General features: G+C 44.0%; 1 protein-coding gene across 19 annotated transcripts in view; it reads right to left on the bottom strand.

The window, feature by feature from the left end:
• Positions 1-22,167, bottom strand: part of MYO9A (myosin IXA) — a 171,413-nt gene that overhangs the window by 43,770 nt on the left and 105,476 nt on the right. For 17 of the 19 annotated variants that reach the window (XM_083475476.1, XM_083475474.1, XM_083475486.1 and 14 more), the window contains 9 exons: positions 14,227-14,339; positions 12,510-12,670; positions 11,581-11,789; positions 9,303-9,419; positions 7,307-7,495; positions 5,813-5,860; positions 4,400-4,511; positions 3,780-3,841; positions 594-786 (listed from right to left, as the gene is read on the bottom strand). In XM_083475476.1, the coding sequence (XP_083331602.1) occupies positions 594-786; positions 3,780-3,841; positions 4,400-4,511; positions 5,813-5,860; positions 7,307-7,495; positions 9,303-9,419; positions 11,581-11,789; positions 12,510-12,670; positions 14,227-14,339 (1,204 nt within the window). The remainder of the gene's footprint in view (positions 1-593; positions 787-3,779; positions 3,842-4,399; positions 4,512-5,812; positions 5,861-7,306; positions 7,496-9,302; positions 9,420-11,580; positions 11,790-12,509; positions 12,671-14,226; positions 14,340-22,167) is intronic. The other 2 variants (XR_014519173.1, XM_083475479.1) reach the window with 1 other exon arrangement.

Below are 22,167 nucleotides of genomic sequence, written 5' to 3'. Positions count from 1 at the left end.
ATCTTCCTTATGTTCAGCACACACAATTCTATAATCCATAAGCCCTTGGTGACGACACAATGACCATAGCTATAGTTAATAATAATAATAATAATAATAATAATAATAATAATAATAATAATAATTTTTATTTATAGCCCACCCTCCCCAGTCAAGGCCGGGCTCAGGGCGGCTAACAAGCAATAATAAAAATAAGTTGAATGAATACAACTTAAAAACAAAATTAAAATACAACATTAAAATATTAAAATGTAGCCTCATCACAGGAGGAGAAAGGAAAAGAAAAAAGAAAGAGGGGGAGGGAATCTTTATTAAAAATAATTATATAAAAATTATATTTAAAAAATATCAATTCAAAGAGTGAACAAAAGCTGGCACAAACTATGGTTCACTTCAAAGCACGTTCCAGCTCTGGTCTGCTGGCAGATAGTTAAAAATTATTTGTCAATTCAGCTATTATGCCAAAGTCTAATCAAGCTTCCTTAACCATAATTAGGATGTGCAAATTGCGCCTATAGCTCTAAAACAGTGTGGATCTGTGTTGCGTGTCATCAGGAAGAAGAAGATTCCTCTTTTCTAGAAGGCTTCCTCACCTGTGTCCAGTCCCTGCCGCAACTCTTTGATCTTATTGGTTGATCCGGATTTCCGGTAAATGCCCTCTGTGTACAGTGCGTGCATTTCTATATAGCTGGTGAGCTTCTCAAACACTAATGGCACTGTTCGCTCTTCAGTGGTCAGACGGGAGAGTTCAACCCCAAATTGCCGCGAGGAAAGCTCAGGATCGTACTAGAGGAACAGAGAGGAGGTTATCAGTGTCTTTTAAGAGGCAACAAATCAATACTGTCCATAGTTCAGTGAACCTAGGATGCATTAGGATGGATCCTGGTAACAGGTTCAAGCATGAGAGAAGCACATAGCTTTAGAAACAGCAATTGCAAAATTTTCAAACCTATGAGAGACGGTATTAAAAGACAGTTGTGGAGTTTTAAAACCTTTATCTGATGAAATTCTTTTGTTGCTTTTACAGTTTGTATATAGATGGTTTTTATTGTTTTTAGAGTTTGTTGAATTGATAATATTTTTAGAATTTGATATTATTTTTAGAAATTGTTTTTGTCAGTTTTATTATTATTTATGTATTTATTTGTTTGTTTGTCATTTTTTCTTGCCAAGGCAATTCAAAGCGACATACAACCAACCAACCCTAGAAAGAGACATTAAAACTGGGAGGGAACACATTAAAGCAGAGGTTTTCAACCTTTTTGAGTCTACAGCTCCTTTGACAAACTACATTATTTCTTTGGTACCCCCATAGGGAAACACTCTGAGTCTCAGGAAAAAACCGTTACATTAAGGACATCCCATCCACTTCTCAAAGCCCACAGATAGTCAAAGGCCAAAGAGCTGGTTATAAAGGATAGCTTTTTGCCTGGCACCTAGTTTTAGTCTGTTTTTATCTTGTGCACTACTTCATTGGCTTTATATTGTGAAGAAGTCTATAAATCTGCATAGTACAGAATAAGAATAAGAGACCGAGGAAAGGCCTTTTCCTAGATACATGTTGTTCTTGTTATACTCCTGTGTTCACACCACTGTGTTAGCAGCAGCACCACAGTCCCAGTTAACAGCAAAGGAAAAACTTAGAGCTAAAAGTGGAGCCGCAGTCAAAAAAATGGCTCTGAAAAGCAGTCCCCATCCAAGGCTGCTCCTGACTCTGCCCTTCTCTCTAGGTTTTACTGCTTGGTTTGCTGAAGTGCAGGACTCCCATTCCACAAGCATCAGCTTTGCAGGTGAATGCATAACAGTAGGAATTCTCAGTGCAGAGATAAATAAACCATCAGTAGCCTCAGAAATTAACATGACTAGGCTGTGACACAGCCAAAGAGGCTACTGAAAGACCTGGACATGTTTTTTTCATATTGTACCATTTAAAGACTCCACAGCCAACAGTTAAGACCACGCTTCCACCTAGACAAGAGCTACTGACTGAGGGGGAAAGTGCAGGGCTATAAAGCAAGCTTGGATCATAAGTGCAAAGAGTTCCCAACCCAAGGAATGAATGAGAAAGGGGACACAACACCAGGATCTTCCAGCATTTGGTTATCTTTTTTTCTCATTCAACATGACAATTCACACATGAAAAAAGGGAGCGATATTCACTGGGTAAGGCTCTCCATGCAGGAATGCGCCTGAAGAAAATGGGTCAAACAGTGGGTTGAGATATTACAGACTCTTCTCCTTAGGATTACAGCATAATCTAACTTTTGCTGTGACAGCCCTGTAAGCACTCTTTATTATGGCATAAGAATGATCAGTCACTGCAAACTATGACAGGGCTGCCACTGAAAGGGAGGAAAATAGGCAGCCCTCCTAAAATGAAGTGACCAGGAGATAAGAGAATGTCTGAGATCCACTAATATTTTCTAAATTCGGCATAACAATACATTCCTGAATTGAAGCACCATCCTGATATAAGAATACTGCTTTAGACTGAAACTGCCAGGAAGTATTAATCAAAAAGTTTCCAAATAACAAGGTAGGCCCCAAGGTCACAGAAGTCATGAGATTTGGCTGAATTCTTCAATAAACCTTTTCATTCACATTTCATGTTACATTTTCTGTAACCATTGAAAAACTTGAAACATTCTTAAAATGGAAAACCCTGACTCAAAGTAGATAAAATCTCAGTGATACCACAACAGTATAACAAAATCATCTCAAGCCAACTGTTCCAGCATTACTGTACTATTATTCTTTCTAAGCTTGCTTTTTCTGGATTCAAACATTTAATACACAAGATCCAAGCAGCAAACAACTTAGCCTCTAGTATGGGAAAACCTCACATTATCTAGATTTTACTTGGATGGAATACCCTCATTTCTTGTTTGCTAAATTTTTGACAGCAGGCCCAGCAAAACAGCTAGATTAGTATTTTATTTCTAATAAACAGTACCACCATCTTATTTATTTTCCAGTAATTGGTACCCTAACTGTTATGACCTATCATCTACAGTTTATCAGAAATTGTGCAAATCTGGTTTATTCACAACACAGCACATGCACAATCCGGGGGATGGGGGATGGGGGGGTTGGATCGGGCAGACCAGGGACAACGTAAACCGAAACTGCTTCAAAGAAATACATCCAAATGTATTTCCAGGCTTCCCAGTGAAAAGAAAAAGACTGCTAGTTACATACAGAAAGAGTTAGCCACCCTGGTTCACAAAAACATATACCCTGAGAATATCTCAAAGGATATCTCAAATGTCACAGTTCTGCCCATGCTACGTCCTAATACATTACCCAAAGTCACATCAGCCACTGACTGAATGAACTAAACACAGAAAAATGAAAAGGAACAGTTTAGAGGCAGGCCAGCAACTAAATTAATTTTCCTTATTTTCATATTCATTACTCATTTATCTGGAAACTAGGAGTATAAAATTAGTGGGTGCTGCGGAATCAAATGGTCAATACTAAGGCACTTAAGTTATAGTAAAGGCCTTAGAAAATCAATATTGTTATGGCAGTTGCAACACAGGTCCTACATTATCCATATACTGTGAGGAAGATATGAACAGCTTTCTCCATGTGGTAAGTGGGGCTGACAAAGAACCTATGCTGCAGAGTTGAAGACGAGAGCCTAGCAGAAGACTCACTTTGCCATAGCAATCTGGATTTTCCATACCTAAAATTGAGGTCCTTCACTATTCAATAATGCAAGTTATAGCAGGGAATACTGAAATACCACTGCAAGCTGAAGATGAAAGAAACCTTACCTTTTTGGGGCACTTGGTTGTGGTCCTCAGGCAGCACTTTCTGTGGCAAGCATGCTTGCATACTGAAATCAGGAACACAACAATTAATACACTCGAATGCTGCTGTACTGTGGCTGCTGCTGACAGGAACGCATTTAAAAAGGGGGAATTGGTTGAGCACCCCACCACACCTGCTGATTCCCTCCAGCGTTAGAACTTTGGGGCAAATGCAGGATTTAAAACCTGGAGGGCCTTCAGAACACGCTGTTCACTCTTGGCAACTGACTGTGCCCATCCTGTGCCCATCCTGAACTACTTTGTGGCATGGAAGGGAAAAGCAGAGGACAGTGGCAGGGTGGATTTTAGGAATTGGGCGCATAATTCTCATATCGGGAAATAGGATGGTATAAATATGGCTTGTTTGTACACTACAACTTGCTGCTGCTTTTTCTGACTGATTTCAAAGAGGGAAAACAGTGAAAACTTTCACATGCAAATAGTCACTATTATATTCCATATGCTTTTTGGATCCAAGACAAATGTCTATTAAGGGGGGGGGGGCATTTAAATAAAAAGGAAGGAAAAAGTGCAGATGGGAAGAGTGCATAGTAGATCAGTAAAAGTAAATGTTTCATGCTTACATTTACAAACAGAGGCCTTGTCCATGATCCATATCAGGGAGGAACAGAATTCACAGTAAGTGGGAATGCTGTACTGAGTGGCCTTAAAAATGTGACCATTATGTTCTTCTACCTACAAGAAAAATTCAGTTTGACATTCAGTGACAGCTGAAAACAGTTTTGAGTGTTTACCCTTCTGCTAAAAAGCTAAACTAAGCTATACCGAAGCATTTCAGACAGCTGCTATTTCACTGTTCGGGTGGAATGCTAAAAGCGCATTCTTGGCTCTGCTGGCTCCCTGATATCCCAGAATGCATGTGATATGCCAAATAATTTAACATATAAAAATGTCCTACTTGATCAGACTCATAATCCATCCAACGCTGTGGCTGTCCCAGAAAGTTACAACCATTAGAAAGTTATTAGAAAGCAGAGTACTGGCAGAGAATTCTAGTCCCTGACGCTCATAATTAAGACTTATGAGATTTTGATATTCTCCCACTGTCATATCTTAGTTCACGAGGGACTGTGCAACTGGGGAGCCCCAATTTTCTTGTCATTAGTAATGATGCTGAGCAAGATCTGGGTTGTTCAACAGCGGGACAGTAGTCTAATGATTCAAATTATAAAGTGAACTAATTGCAGTCTGTAGTTCATTCTAAAAATAGCTGTTAGGGCAAGCAGATCTATAAATTCAACCACAGCCAAGTTAATGCGAAGAGTGTCACTCGGATAAGCACCAAAAGCAGACTGAAGTAAATTGAACTATGAATCCCATTGTCCATAAAGGCAAGCCCCAATGTTCTACATATTTCAGTTAAGATTACCAATGTGTGTCCATACACACAGTACATTATCCCACAGAAGCCTTTGCCAACCTGGTACTCTCCAGATGTTATGGACTACAACTCCCAACACTTGGCACTGGAGGGCATCAAGTTGATGAAAGCTGTCTTATAGCCACTATAAAATTAACCAAAAAAACATGCTTTCTGAAGATCTGTTCCGATCTATAACCCCAGGGTGCTTCACTAGGTGGCACAAATGTTACAGAGCTGATTGCTTAATTTCTGAAATATATAAAAGTACTTTATTCCTTTATGACTACAAGAATGTAACTTGGCATACAAGAATGTAAGCCAATAGGATTCAAGAGGCACACAAGCAACATCTAATGAACTTGTGGACCAGTAGTTGTAGTGTTTGAGTTCATTATGGGGGAATAGACCAGGGCTGAGGAACCTGGTGCCCTTTGCACATATAACCCCCATCAGCCCCACTCAGCAATGCCAATGGTCAAGGGTGATGTAAGTTGTAGTCTAGCAACATCTGGAGAGCCACAGGTTCCCTACTCCTGGAACAGACCTTCCTAAATACTTGGTGCAGAATAATGCATTTAAACTAAACAATAAAAGAAGGAAGTTTTCAACTTACAACATCTGCTTCCTTCTTCCTTCTCTTTTTTCTTTCTGTTTTGGTTACCTGAAACAGAAGGAGCTAAATCAGAAATTAACAGGTTCAGAATCTGTTCTCCCAGTCACCCCTCCGGTTCATTCTGCCTCCTCATGTATCTTTCAATCCTTCACAAGCACTTTTCAAGGGCCCAATTAATGTCAGGTGGACATTTGGTATCTCCCATAATGCTTCTCCCCTGCCCAGTACATCCCTCTGTCATTTCACTTCCAACCTTCAGCACTCTAGCATTCCTAAGACACTGCTCAATTAGCTCTGGTGTGATTGGATGGGTCTAGAATCCTGCTGCCATGGTGATACCAGTGCCTTTAAAAAGATACCCAACAAAGGGACTAATAAATTAAAGAACAATCCTGCCCTGACTACTTTAGTACTAAACAGCTGCCCTCTGCATTTTTTTCCATGCTTCCAGCTCTGTCCAAGTGACTTGGTTCTATTCTAGAATGGCAGCCATTTAAAAGATGTGAGCACACAATTATGAGATTGTATTCAACTAAGCAGGGCTGGCCCCAATACATTTTGGCACCTGAGGCAGACCCCCAAATGATGTCCCCCTCCCTGCCAGGGAAGAAGGGGTGAGGGAAGATCTACATTGGGATCTGTTGCCCCAGTAAATCCTGCTACCTGAGGCAGTCACTTCACCTTGTCTCATGGGTGGGCCAGCCCTGAATAAATATCTGCATTAGGATCTGCTGCCCCTGTGGATCCTGCCACCTGAGACGGTTGCCTCACCTTGCCTCATGGATGGGCTGGCCCTGTAACTAAGCCCTATTCAAAGTAGACCCACTGAAATTAATGGACCTAAGTTAGTTGTGTTCATTAATTTCAACGGGCCTATTCTGTGTAGGATTAGTGAATGATACAGTCAATAGCTTGCAAAAATTATCTTCATCCATGTGCTTTTCTAGAGATGAGCAGTCCACAAGCACAAAGGTTTTGCCATGTAAAAGAGATGTCCATCTCCAGTAAAGCATTATGCTCTGCAGCAGTGGAGTTTGGTTTGTGTGGGTAAAGCTGCAGTCTTCTGGGGGTAGCATCACTGCTCACTGGGGTGAGATGAGGTAGCACTGAGGTTGAGGGAGCTCTGGATTGGCAGCTGCTGCTCCCCAGGTATGCACACAACGCCTTCTCTCCTCCCAGAGCTGCCACTTCACCTTCTCATCTCACACTGACGCTTCATGGTCTTAATTGTGTGTTCATTACTGCAAGCTAAGCATTTCAAATTGCATTTGTTATTTAACAAACTAATTAGGGAGACTATGAGAGATATTACAAACTGCAAGGAAAGTGGTTAGTGCCAGGACCTCAGCAACAAATGCCCTTTCTACAAAACACAGCTTTAAGAGGCAGTAAGGTCACAAGAGGGAGGTTCTTAAAGTACAGAAAAAGAATGTGATCCTTATTCCAGTGGGATATAAGAGTAATAATTTGGTAGGATGTGTCGGACCAGTTTACCTTTAAGGCAGTACAATTTGAAGGCATATACTCTGTCATATATTCGTCCAAAAACACCTTGAAGGTATTGACCCACACCCGGACAGGCGATTCACGCCAGTCTCTCTGTTCAAGTCTCATCGTTTTTTCCAGAATTTGTTCAAAGAGGGCATGTAGGTCTTTGTACCGGATGCAGTTTCCATCACCCATCTATAAGGAACAAAGAAGTGAAAGTGGATTTTGTTCAATCTGCAACTTTTCAAATTTATTTATTTTTATACTGCAATACAAAACAAGTACTGTATAAGTTTAAATCAAAGCTCAACAACAGTAGAGCAATAGTGCAAACATAAATTATAAGTAATAAACTTACCGTATTTTTCGCCCTATACGACGCACCGGCCCATAGGACGCACCTAGTTTTCAGGGGGGGGGGGGGAATCAAGGAAAAAAATATGATTTCCCCCCCGCAGCTCTGAGAGCAGCGGACAGGCTGCACGCAGCCTGTGCGCTACTCCAAGACCTTGTCCCTGCTTTTGCGGGAGGTGGCGGAATTCCCCCACCTCCCGCAAAAGCCCACAGGAGCCCCACGTGACTCCTGCAGGCTTTTCGACCAGGAGGGAGAAGGGACTGAAACGGCCAGTGAGTCCCTTCTCCCTCCTCGGGGAAAAGCCCACAAGAGCGGCGCGCTCTTTAAAGGGTGCGCGGCTCCTGCGGGCTTTTCTAGGAGGTGGGGGAATTCCCCCACCTCCTAGAAAAGCCATGGAGCCCCTTTAAAGAGCGCATGGCTTTTGCGGACTTTTGCGGGAGGTGGGGGAAATCCCCCATCTCCCCCAAAAGCCCACAGGAGGGAGAAGGGACTGACTCGGCCAGTCAGTCCCTTCTCCCTCCTTGGGGAAAAGCCCCCAAGAGCCGTTCGCTCTTTAAAGGGTGTGCGGCTCCTGCGGGCTTTTCTAGGAGGTGGGGGAATCCTCCCCCCTTGTAGAAAAGCCAGCAGAAGCCGCGGAGCCCCTTTAAAGAGCGCGCGGCTTTTGCCTGCTTTTGCGGGAGGTGGGGGAATTCCCCCATCTCCCGCAAAAGCCCAAAGGAGGGTTGGAGAGTAGCGGGAAGGCGTCACGCGCCTTCCCGCTGCCCCCCATCCTTTGGGGCTGGTGAAGGGGAAGCGCTGCTTTCCCCACCGCCAGCCTCAAACCCGGGTTGGAGAGTAGCGGGAAGGCGTTGCGCGCCTTCCTGCTGCCCCCCATCCTCTGGGGCTGGCGATGGGGGAAGCGCTGCTTTCCCCACCACCAGCCTCAAAGAGCAGACTCTCCTGGCTTCAGCGGAAGCAACGCGAAGCCTCCAGAGCGCAGGCTTCGGAGGCTTCACGTTGCTATCGCTGAAGCCAAGGAGTCTGCATTTGCCCCATAAGACGCACACACATTTCCCCTTCATTTTTGGAGGGGAAAAAGTGTGTCTTATAGGGCGAAAAATACGGTAATTAGCTTTGTTTGTTCTTAATATTGTTATCACATAGATGAACAGAATATTGCAGCCACTTTGCTCCTCCTTCTAGTCCTGCTGCTGCCACACTGCTGTGAACTAAGCCATGATTTGGCTAAGTGTTATGTCCAAAACTGGATTCATGGGTTTTCTTGCTCTAGACCAGGGGTTGTCAACCTGGTCCCTACCGCCCACTAGTGGGCATTTCAGGATTCTAGGTAGGCAGTAGGCGAGTAGGGGGTTCTATTGCACAAGCTGAATCCTCCTTCCATTGAACAATAAAAAAAGATGCATTAGTGGGCAGTAGGTATAAAAAGGTTGACTACCCCTGCTCTAGACAAACCATGTGCTGTAGTCAACCTGGAGAAGCTGTCAGATGTTAATTCACTTCCCACTTTTAAGAGAGCTAATGTGTCACCCTGGTATGCAATAATAATGAGATATTTCAAGGATTCTGCAAAGTTTTGAAATCTGGTAGCAACCAAGAGCCTACAAGCTAAAGTTCTTCACTTCATAACATAGAAGCCCTGCAACTTACTGCCAAAGCCGATGAGTAGAAACTGAGGATATTTTGTCGGAATTCTTTCAAGGCTTTTTTAAAGACAACATCCACCAGAGTGTCCTTTTGGCAGTCCTCACTATCAAGATCATTCATCTGTGAAACAACAGAATAAAGTTAAACCATATCATTAAATTTCAATAGCTAATGAGTAAAAGAACCTGAGAGGCGGAGGGAATGATACGGTTAATTCCATCATGCTCTGGTGTGAGCTACCGTATTTACATGAATCGAATGTGCTATCAAATCTAATGCGCACCTGAATTTTCAAAACCTTTAAACAAAAAAATTATTTGCTGGTGAATGTAAATGCGCCATCAAATCTAATGTGCACCCTAATTTTCGCGACGTAATTTGGCCAAAAAAGTGTGCATTACTGTCAGAGTTGCTTCTAGATCCTAGCTCACAGAGGATCACGCTAGCCAGCGATCATTAAATAAAAGTCTTTATTGAGTTACAGTTTCCATTCTCAAGCTGCTGCGTGCAACTCTACGTCTTATGCTTAGATCGGCGAAGCTCCGTCTGAATCTCCGCCCCTTGTACACCAACTTAATATCCTAGCCCTGCTCCACCTTTTCCGCCTGACTGTTCTTCTCTGGGTCCCTCTGCCCCCCGGGGTCTCTTCTTTCCGGGATTCTTCTGACGCCGACCCCCCGGACCCTCCTGTCTCCTTGCGCCGGGCTTTAGGACCTGGCTCCCTTTCCGGGCTGCCTACTGCGCCACCTTCCTGTGCATTTGAACTTGGCGCGCGCGCCCAACCTTCCACCTTCCGTCTAACCGTCTCTTCGCTCCCCGATGGAGGTGTGGCCACTCCTGACTCGTGCCCTCCCTCCTGTTGTGAGCTGCCAGCGCTTGATCCCTGGCGCCCTTCCTCTTCCCTGCTCTCTGGCGGTGACGCTGGTCCCGATTTCCAACTGCTCCCCTCTGAGTCCCCTCTGGCTCTATCTTCCTGGGGTGTCCCCCTAGTCTCCCCCCTTGCCCTGGCCACTGGTGCTCCTTTCTGTGAATCTTCTGATTCACTGGAAAGACTCGGAGATCTCGGGTCGTCCTCATCACTCATCTTTTCTTCTGCCTCCTCCCCCTCGCTCTCTGTTTCCTCCCTAGCCCTCGCCTCTGCTCCTGAACCCCTGACAATTACTTTCGAGTAAATATGGTAATTACAACTTGGGACACAGCTGAAATGGAGCTTAACTTGTTCTCACTAGGGGCAGGGAGCAGACTTAGCCCCATGCCAAAGAGGGACTTTGAGAGCATTTCTTAACTTTCTTGCATATACAGTGGTACCTCGGGTTACATATGCTTCAGGTTACAGACTCCGCTAACCCAGAAATATTACCTCGGGTTAATAACTTTGCTTCAGGATGAGAACAGAAATCGTTCAGCGGCGGTGCAGCAGCAGCAGGAGGCCCCATTAGCTAAAGTGGTCTTCAGGTTAAGAACAGTTTCAGGTTAAGAACAGACCTCCAGAAGGAATTAAGTTCTTAACCCGAGGTACCACTGTAAAGTGAATGGCTGCACACCTCTGAAGATTAAGAAATGCCCTTGGAGATGCTATTATGGGGTGAGGAGAGGTAGCTGCCCACCAGCCCCACAACACTGGTGGTCCCTGCCCCACTGACAAGAGGTCTTGCCACAATGCACAAGAAGTGTGTTTCTGTACCATGAGGAAACAGAGGCACAGTGCACCTGCCTCCTCACTGTAATATCAGAGTTCAAAAGGGAATAAAATGGCGTCGCGCCGGGGTTTAAATAGTCCCGGCCACGCCCCCAAGCCTCCTGATTGGGTGCTCGGTGCTGTGACATGGCCAGGACACCTCGTCGTGACACGGGACGTTGCCCCACCCACGCTGAGGTGGGAGGAAGTGTGTCCGGGAGACCAGAGCGCAACACGCCCCCGCTGTGAGGCGGAAGCGACCTGTCACAGAATAGTAAGATACCCACAATTAAAAGACCATCTTATAAGCAATTCTACTTATTTATAACTTAAGAGCTCTGCTTGATCCAGCTATCAGATCAATCTAGTCTAGCTTCTTGTTCCCCACAAAGTCCAGACAGATGCTTCCATGAAAAGCACAAAACAGGGCTACAGGCAATAAGTGCATTCCACCCGGCTTTTGTGGCCTAATTGGAATTCAGTTGCCTTCATAATATAGCTATAATGGCTAATGGCCGTGCCAAAACTACCCTTTGTAATTTTTCTCGATAAAAGATATGAGATGCAGGACTCTTGGGCTGTCCATTTTTAAAGTTCAGTTACCTTCTTCAAGAGGAACTCATCCATGCTTTTCAAGTCACTGACGCTGGTTATGATCTGAAGGGCGTCATTCTGCCACTGCGCAGGTTCCATTGTCACATTGCTGATTTTCAGGCTGCGCTTTCGCTTCACCTTGGGAGACGGCTCTTTGTTCTCCTTACATTCCCTTCGATAGATGCCAGACAACTCAGGACTCCTTGGGGGAGTCAGTTCTAAAAAGGGCAAAGTAATGCATGTCGCATTAAGCAGCAGGGTGTTCCAGCTCAGACATCCATTGCAAGCATCAAGGCTCCAGTTCAAAGGTTCTTTATTCCTCTGGAACCTTGACGTGTGCGCAAGGAGTTGCTGCCTGCCTAAAGGATTCCCAACCCACTGCACTGTCAGGATTATTCTAGGAATTCTAAGGCAAATTATGGGCAAATACTGGATACAGCTGCCAAGAGCTAACTTTGTACAGTGTGCTTGCAACCACTGGGAAAGTTCCTCCTTACTACTTGGCAAGACAAGAGAGACAACTAGCTTACAGAGTGGTACATTATGATTTGGCAAAGGGTTGTCCTGCAGCCACCCTGTATCAAGCACCTATGTCAGAATCCCTCCCCCTGGAAACAGTATGGAACAAGGGTCAGCAGCCTTTTTCAGCCCAGTAAACCATCCCTCAGACCATGTGGTGGACCAGACTATATTTTGGAGGGGGGAAATGAACGAATTCCTATGCCCCACAAATAACCCAGAGATTCCTATGCCCCACAAATAACCCAGAGATTGTCACCCTGTATCAAGCACTTATATCAGAATTTGTCCCCCCTGTAAACAGTATAGATCAAAACTGGTATGAAATCCCTCACTGCTTATTTTTTCCTCTGTGTCTCATATGTAACCTCTCACTACCTGAAATCTGCATAAAAATGCAATAGTGCCATTTCTCTTACCTTCTTCATGTTGTAGACCTGAAATAATCTCCCTTCCAGGTGCATCTTGATCAGAATGCAACTCCAACAGCTCTGACTGGGTAGAAAGCTTCTCCCTGTGTGTTTTCTTCTCCACTTGTCTCCCTTTCCCCCAAAATCTCATCTTGGCTCTTTGAGGCCTGCTAAAAGGCAAATGAAAAGAGAAATTGCTTCAAGTCAGGCTGCCAGTTTTGTCCCGTACGCTCTTGTTGCAATGTAAATATCCCCTCCTAAACATTTTCTAATTGTCACTTGGAAAATAGGAGGAAAGTAATGAGAGTATGAATATTCAATCCAATTAATTCAATTCCACATTGTATCACACTCAGCTTCATACAAAGGCTTCATCAGTTCAGCTTTTAAATATGGGACAAACAAACAAATGAAGAACCCTTTCAGGAATATATTTTTAAAATGTGGTTAACTGCATTATTCTCATCTCAATTACATGCTTCTGAACTGGCTCTAAGTTAAGTCATTAGCTCTCAGGAAGATTTGTCAAGCAACCAAGTCAACTAATGCTACAGTACTTAAATAGCACATTATAGAATGCTGCCTCCTACTAGAGATTTATATAGAATTTAGTCATATGTATCCTCCAACAAGGTCAGGTTGTTTTAATTGCCAGTCTGGAATTAAAAACAACCTTTGTAGTACAGCTAAGGTGCTCAAAGTGTGATGCAGGTCTCTCTACAGAGAAAGAGAGGATCGCTTCCTGCCCCACCCATCATATTTTGTGCATCTTTTGGTGGGACCAAAAGATGGTCTTGCCTTTCCCATCAAATTCCAGCCAATCACTATCAAGTATTATAACCAGAGTTGGGACTACACCTTCTTCCCATTCTTCCAAAGCTGCTGGAGGCTATAAGAATAGATTTGGCAGTCAATTCACTTTTGCTTTAGCTGAGAGCAGCTTCAGACATTGCAAGTAAGAGTGTTAATGACTAACAATCTTTCCCTTCTTTCTTTACTTGTGTGGAATGTCTGAAATAGTCACTCATACAGTTTCTCCTCAGAGGCTTCCTATGAGTTTTAAGAAACTTTGCAAGGCAGTGTTAGTTTACACTGTTCATTTTTCTTTGTTGCTGTATCATTGCTGCACTTAATCTCCTGTATCACCAGAGACTCTAAAGTCTCTGCCATGCCATGAACAAACTTCCCTTTGCTCATAACTGCTTCCTTAACCCTTAGAAACAAACAGACCAGCTCCCTGTGAAAAGCCTCCTTTACATATACAGAAAACACATTAGTTGTGAAAACAAGGTGGTACAAAAATTATTGAAGAAAACGCTTCTGGTCATTCAGATACACCTTAAATTACAGCAGATTGATTTTAATGAACAATTTCTCCTGGGTTAACTGTTTGAACTAAATCCTGTAACGTCCTACATGCCACAGGATCTCTTGTGCTGAGCATTCCAATGACAGCTCTATTCCATGCAGATGCATTTCTCATCATCTCATGAGAGCTAACTCCGCAAATGGAATCATACAGTCAAATATGTTATCTGCACCAATTCCTCCCTCCAAAATGTATAATCTTTTATGCAAACGAGAAAACAAAATATGTTGATGAACAGAATGGCTTTTTGAAATTTGTCCACACATACAGGAAATAAAATGCAGATATGAAGGAAAAAGAAAATTAGACGCAATTAACTCAGGATCTCCCCCTTTCTTTTGGCTAGACATTTTATACCTTCCATCTGCAGCTGCAGTCTTCTGTGCAGCTGCCAGTTTTCCAATCTCTCCTTGGGACATTGTTTTGTGGAGCGTTGTTTGGCCTTCATTTGAAGAGAAGCGCTGTAGCAGCTGCAACAATTAGAAGCACAATAAATACTTCAGAACCCACAAGGTCGCTGGATATTGTAAGGATACACAATCATCTTACAACAGTGTAGATATTTAAGCTGCTGCAGAGAATACAACTCACTATGAAAAATATACTTGGAGGAAAAATGGTTTGCCTTGACTTCTGCTTGGTTGCCAAAGAACCAGCTATATAAGGAAAACACCTACAGGTCCCTTGTTACAGAGGGAAGGAATCAGTCGCCTGCCACTATTGGCTCAGAAAGTCAATAGCAGAGAAAACAGCAAGGAGCTCCATGTTTATTTTCTGTCTGATGTATTTTCGGAAGCTGCCAGGTGGTGCCTGTGGACTCCAGTTATACTTCCGAAAATGCTTCACACCCTCTTTATAAGATGTGATTATGGATTATGGTAGAGAGGTTTGCTATAGCAACTTTTCCAGGCACAGCAAGGTTGGGGGGGTGTCTAGCAGTTTACTGGAAATTCAGATATGAGAAATGAACACAAAGCAGCTTATTGGAAATGATTTTTCCCCCTGATGAGATTGAGTGTAGGGCTAGATAAGGGGAAGGAAGGGAGAGGAGCTGGAGTCCTCACTACACTCAAAATCAGTGGGCTGTGAATTTTCAGTTTCAACAGTAACACTGAAGCAATAGTAACATTGCTAAAGAACAACAATAAAATAATGCCCCACTCTCCCTTTTCTGGACTTAAGTGGATTCAGGCCAGGTGAGACCTGTAGGCAGAAGTTCACTGTGCATAGCTCTTGAATAGATACATGTATGAATCAGCAACACGACATAGCTAGCCTGCCTGCCCTCCCAGAGTTGCTATATGCACTGCCTTGTCCCTTGAACTTAACTTGGTTTAGTTAAGATGATACAGGAACAAGACTTGTGCTTGTGCCTGAGAAAAGACCTGCTGGAGCGGACCAAAGATCTATCTGGCCCAAAATCCTGTTTGCCATTATGGCCAATGAGATGCCTCGGGGGAAAACCAGAAGTAGGATGCGAGAGCAAAAGCCCTCTCCTGTTGTTGTTCCCCGTGGCCCTCACGATGAGTAGTCACTACAAGTCTTAGCCTCCATTAATCTGTCCGATTCCCTTTTTAAGTCAGCTAAGCTGGTGGCCGTCACCACGGGTTAGGGGGCACAAATTACTTGCCTTGCCCCGGGTGCTGACAGCCCACGCTACGCCACTGCACTGGATGACCCTGGGGTCTAGTATAACAAGGGGAAAATACATCACTATCGTCTTCCTCCGCACATAATTTTGCATACCACTATCATACTTTTCTCACATTTTAAAAAGAAAGTAAAGATCCCCAAATATGATAACCTTTCCATATAGAGAAATTGCCCGCAACCTTTTGAGTTTTTCTACACCTTTTCCAGTTCTAAAATATCATCTTTGAACTGTGGTAACCAAAACTGTACACAGCAGTCCAAGTGTGATCACTTGTGAAAAGCCAGAAAGTCTTCAGTCAACTACAGTTTCCCACTGCATTTGAAACAAGGAACTACAGTTACCCAATTCAGAAAAGCCAGCATCTTGAACTACTTATTGAAGTCGTTTTTTGCCTGAAGTACAGGATAACACCAGGGATTATCCTACTGATGCTGAAACTGTCAAGCAAGGGAGCAGTTGTGTTGCCTAGCGACCACTCAGAATGCTTTGATTCTTCAATCTAGAGCTCTGATTGGCTGTGTGGTTGTGAAGGAGTTTTTCCCTTGTATAGTTGCTCTGGACCAGGCCTGAACTCTATTTCTCCAAATATTATATAATGTACTGTAGATATAATATTATACACTGCTTTATTTCCATTTTCCCTCAGTAAAATAGTAGAATAAACCTGTAATTTATGGACATTTAACTCGTGTGCATTCTGCTTTATGTCTTTGGCAAAAAAGACGGCTTATAGTTGTTGTTTTAAAAAATAAATAAATTAAAAGGGGAGTGGAAAGGAGGTGGGTGTCTGGGGAAAAAGATTTGCACAATTCAACCCCCCACTGAACCCAATATGCTTTGACTATACAGTGGTGCCTCGCAAGACGAAATTAATTCGTTCCGCAAGTCTCTTCGTCTTGCGGTTTTTTCGTCTTGCGATGCACGGTTTCCCATAGGAATGCATTGAAAATCAATTAATGCGTTCCTAGGGAAACCGCCTTCAGACCTCTTCTGAAGGCTGGGGGGGGGGACAAGGGCTTTTCTTCCCACCCCCAGCATTTTAAAAAACCCTGGGACAGCGGAGGACTTCTCCGCTGTCTGGGGCGATCTTAAAATGCTGGCGGGCGGCATTTTAAAATCGCCCCGGACAGCGGAGGACTTCTCCGCTGTCCGGGGTGATTTAAAAGCCCCTGGGAAGGCAGGCAGGGGGACACAGACTTTCGCCCCCTGCCCGCCTTCAGAAGGTGTTCCGGCCCCCCCGCTTCGGAACAGCGTTTTAAAATGCTGGGGGTCGGGAGCGAAGTGCTGCCGACCCCCAGCATTTTAAAACCTTCCCGGGACACGGGGAGATTTTAAAATGCTGGGGGTCGGCAGCGCTTCGCTCCCGACCCCCAGCATTTTAAAACCTCCCCGGGACCCCCCGCTGCTTTCCCCGGAGTGCTTTTAAACACGGGCGGCGGTGAGGGAATCCCTTGGCCCCCCACTGGACTTCAAAAGAGCTTCGGGAAGTCCAGCGGGGGGCCAAGGGATTCCCTCCCAGCCGCCCGCATTTAAAAGCACTCGGGGAAAGCTGCGAAGTGCGCTGCTTTCCCCGAGCGCTTCTAAATGCGGGCGGCGGTGAGGGAATCCCTTGGCCCCCCGCTGGACTTCAAAAGAGCTTCGGGAAGTCCAGCGGGGGGCCAAGGGATTCCCTCCCAGCCGCCCGCATTTAAAAGCACTCGGGGAAAGCTGCGAAGTGCGCTGCTTTCCCCGAGCGCTTCTAAATGCGGGCGGCGGTGAGGGAATCCCTTGGCCCCCCGCTGGACTTCAAAAGAGCTTCGGGAAGTCCAGCGGGGGGCCAAGGGATTCCCTCCCAGCCGCCCACATTTAAAAGCACTCGGGGAAAGCTGCGAAGTGCGCTGCTTTCCCCGAGCGCTTCTAAATGCGGGCGGCGGTGAGGGAATCCCTTGGCCCCCCGCTGGACTTCAAAAGAGCTTCGGGAAGTCCAGCGGGGGGCCAAGGGATTCCCTCCCAGCCGCCCGCATTTAAAAGCACTCCGGGGAAAGCTGCGAAGTGCGCTGCTTTCCCCGAGCGCTTCTAAATGCGCTGCGCTTCCCCGCTGTCCCAGAGATTTCCCTATGGGCTTTCGTCTTGCGAAGCAAGCCCATAGGGAAATTCGTTTTGCGAAGCGCCTCCAAAACGGAAAACCCTTTCGTCTAGCGGGTTTTCCGTCTTGCGAGGCGTTCGTCTTGCGGGGTACCACTGTACGTAATTTTGGCTTTGGGTGCGATATAACCCCCTGCAATATAACCCCCGGTATATAACCCCCTGCAAGTTGTGTATTTAATGTAAAGGTAAAGGGACCCCTGACCATTAGGTCCAGTCGTGGCCGACTCTGGGGTTGCAGCGCTCATCTCGCTTTATTGGCCGAGGGAGCCAGCATACATGTGGCCAGCATGACTAAGCCGTTGGCGAACCAGAGAAGCACACAGAAACGCCATTTACCTTCCCGTCGGAGCAGTGCCTATTTATCCACTTGCACTTTGACGTGCTTTCGAACTGCTAGGTTGGCAGGAGCAGGGACCGAGCATCGGGAGCTCACCCCATCGCAGGGGATTCAAACCGTCAACCTTCCGATTGGCAAGTCCTAGGCTCTGGGGTTTAACCCACAGCGCCACCCGCGTCCCAGTGTGCATTTACTGTAACAGGTTCTTTTCTCTCTTGATTCCATCTGCTTTATTTTAGTCAGTCTGCTAACATTTTTAGGATCCTGGCCTGTTCCAAACCTAGCAACCATAATTTCCCAACGGATCTGGTCTGTCAAGTCACAAGAGTCATGACATTGCCCTCATGCAAAAAGGGGTTCACTGGGGCTTCTATGTCTAGAAGGCAGAACAGGAAAATTGCTTGTTTCCCCCTTTTTTGCTAGACAGGGGCCAAAGGGATTTGGGTACTTAGCTATGCCAGATGCAACACCTTTACCATGAGCAAAGAAGATGCTGCATCAGTGTAAACATTTGTAAGCTGAAACAAAACCCAGCAAGCACCTTCTGGCCCCTTAAACATTGACACATTCTTAGTGTGAATTAGCTTTGGTAGACAAGCTCATACTTTATTGCAGGTGTCGGGAACTCTTGGCCCTCCTGATGATGCTGAATTACAACTACAGTTATCCCCAGCCAGCATGGCCAATGGCCAGTGGTGATAGGAGCAACATCTGGAGAGTCAAAAATTCCACACCCCTGCTTTATGGGATGGACTATGAATGACTATAAGGACTTCAGTCAGTTAAGTTTTACATTTCAAAGCTAATTCAATATTCTCAAGTGGAATATTGCATACCACTATCATACTTTTCTCACTCACATTTTAAAAAGAAAGTAAAGATCCCCAAATATGATAACCTTTCCATATAGAGAAATTGCCCGCAACCTTTTGAGTTTTTCTACACCTTTTCCAGTTCTAAAATATCATCTTTGAACTGTGGTAACCAGAACTGTACACAGCAGTCCAAGTGTGATCACTTGTGAAAAGCCAGAAAGTCTTCAATCAACTACAGTTTCCCACTGCATTTGAAACAAGGAACTACAGTTACCCAATTCAGAAAAGCCAGCATCTTGAATTACTTATTGAAGTCCTTTTTTGCCTGAAGTACAGGATAACACCAGGAATTATCCTACTGATGCTGAAACTGTCAAGCAAGAGAGCAGTTGTGTTGCCTAGCGACCACTCAGAATGCTTTGATTCTTCAATCTAGAGCTCTGATTGGCTGTGTGGTTGTGAAGGAGTTTTCCCCTTGTATAGTTGCTCTGGACCAGGCCTGAACTCTATTGAGAGCCAGTGTGGTGTAGTGGTTAAGAGCAGTAGATTTGTAATCTGGGGAACCAGGTTCGCGTCTCCGCTCCTCCACATGCAGCTGCTGGGTGACCTTGGGCTAGTCACACTTCTTTGAAGTCTCTCAGCTTCTCAAGTGGGAAAAAATTAATAACGACTCTAAAAGAACGCTCCAGAAATTTAAAGAAAAATTTAAACTTGTTTAAAAGAAGTTCAACCACTTATATGTAATACTGTTCTTTCCTTTGGAGAAGAACCAGTGTTTGGTGATAAAATCACTGCTTGGCACACAGGTTTAATCTCTGGCATCTCCAGTTAAAACTATCAGGTAGATGGTGATGGGAGAAGAGACCCTTATCTTGAGATTCTGGAGAACCTCTTACTAGCCAGTGCTATAAGGCAGATTCCAACTTACTATATTCCACATACACTTGCCAAAATATCCAAGCTTATTTCTTGCTTAAATTCTGAATAACTGTATTCATTTCTCAGTTATTCATATACACTAACAAGAGGAAATCGCAAAGGAGAAGAATATATGAGGAAATATGATAGCCATCTTCAAATATCTCAAGGGCTGTGACTTGGAAGATGAAGCAAGCTTGCTTTCTCCTGCTCTGGTGGGTGGGACTCTAACCAATGGCTTCAAATTACAAAACAAGGGGATTCCGACTAAACATTAATAAGAACTTTCTGACAGTAAGAGCTGTTCAATAGTGGAACAGTCTCCCTTGGGAGGCCTTGGAGGTTTTTAAGCAGTGGTTTGATGGCCCTCTGTCATAGATGTTTGAGCTGAGATTCCTGCCTATCAGGGGGTTGGTCTAGATGACCCTTGGGTCCCTTCCAACTCTACAATTCTATGAAATCCAAAGTGATAATCATGGAGAAGTATGTATGGGTTTATAAAGACCTCTTGAAGTGTGTGGCTGGAATGCAACCTATTGTGCAAAAGTAAGAGTCATATCTTTTGCTCTGCTCACTTTTGGCCTTTGGTTGCACAAGTACAATCTACCCAGTTTTGCTATAGCAACCAAACATTTTAAGTAGGAGAAAACACCATGGCTGTAATGCAGTAGAAGATAAAAGGACCATATAGCTTCACTATATCTGTAACTAAGAATGGCTTCTCTATAGATATTATTGCTTTGCTGACTTCTTTGGAAAAATAGCAGGCTAGTGAAATGCGATCAATCTCCATACTTTGTGAGAAGATGAACTGCAGCCTCTGCTTGCACCTCCAACTGCAGCCAACAGAGATTTGGAAGGATAAAATGTTAATCTCCCAACTTCTCTATGTACTGTAATTTATTCAGAAGCTTCAGAACTATAAATCACAATAAACTATGTACACCACTTAGAGATGAATATATTGTTGAAATAAATAAAATAAAAGATTTAAAAAGAACCTGTAATCATGCTTGTCAGCATAAATATCCAACACAGCATGTGACTAGAAAAGTTTCCTGCTACATAAAAAAATGTTTCTTTGTCCTAAACTTGAGATTGATCTCCCAACTACAAAAGCAAGTTATTCAAAAAAGGGTGTCTATAAAAGCTATAAAATGAGACTTTATGCTGTTCAATGCAAAGAACCATTAATTTCATTTTTAAAAAAACAAGTTTCTACTTATATTCATGTATATGTTGCTGTGCAACATTTATCACTGTCCAGGAACAGATTTCAATTCTTTTGCGCAGTGGTGGATCATGATCTGCTTTGCCATGGCCAGTTAGCCAAGCTAGTCAGCAACAGAAGGACTGTCACTTAATCAGATTTTATAAATCAATGCTATGCTAGTATTTGTATTCTATTTGAATTGTAAATGTATTTCACAAAAAATAAATGGTATTGGGGAAAGGTGGTAGAAGTTGGCGGTTGGTTATTCTGTTAGCTGATTCTTTGCCTGAGAACATGGGAGTGTGGTGACTTCAAGCAGACACTGTCTGGAGCAGTGTGTGAGGACAGGCAAGCTAAGGATTAATAACTTATGTTATTAAGCAGTTTTGAAAACAAAAAGGACTAAACCCTCTCTTAGGCTCAAGGGAGAGAAACACATTGTATTCATTAATATATATACAGTCGTACCTTGGAAGTCGAATTCCGAAACATTCGAAAACCAAATTGCGGCTTCAGATTGCCTGCAGGAAGCTCCTGCAGCCAATCAGAAACTGCGGAAGCCCTGTCGGGCGTTCAGGTTTCAAAAGAATGTTCATAAACTGGAACAATCACTTCCAGGTTTGCGGCATTCAGAAGCCAAAACGTCAGAGTTCCAGGGCATTCAGGATCCAAGGTATGACTGTATATGAATAATACTTGTTGTTCGACTGTCTTGTGTAAGGCGCTTATTTTATCACAAATAGCTAACACGCTATGCCTAAGATTGCTTTAATGCACTCAAAAGCCTGTGACTAATGTACAACACTAGAAAAACATTGACTTTCAGGGCTTTTGTTCACTAACAACCAACTGGTGCAGAGGCGATAACCTACTTTCTTTCTTTCATGAAATCAATCAACTCTGCATATAGTCAGGCTGCCTGACTTGCCTGCTTCTTTTACTGGAAGCTCAAGCTAAATACCTTACAGGCTTGTGAATATATGCCAGTGTCCTTTCCTATATCCACTGCTGTACTGAAGGTTGCTTTATTATTACTTGAGATTAAAATGCAGCCTCTGCAAAGGGTAGCCATTAACATCTGAATACTAATGAACCACTTCCACCTTCCAAAGTTAGCAAATCGCCACATCACGGCTCTGCTTTATGCAGACAAAGCGGCAATACTATCCAGAACCCCTATAGGGCTTAGAAGAGCACTAAGAAAATTTGCTGCCTATTGTGAGACAGAATGCCT

The sequence above is a fragment of the Podarcis liolepis genome (assembly GCF_965112155.1).
Source record: "Podarcis liolepis genome assembly, chromosome: 14".
NCBI classification, from domain to species: Eukaryota; Metazoa; Chordata; class Lepidosauria; order Squamata; family Lacertidae; genus Podarcis; species Podarcis liolepis.
This window is presented reverse-complemented; position numbering and strand designations above follow the sequence as displayed.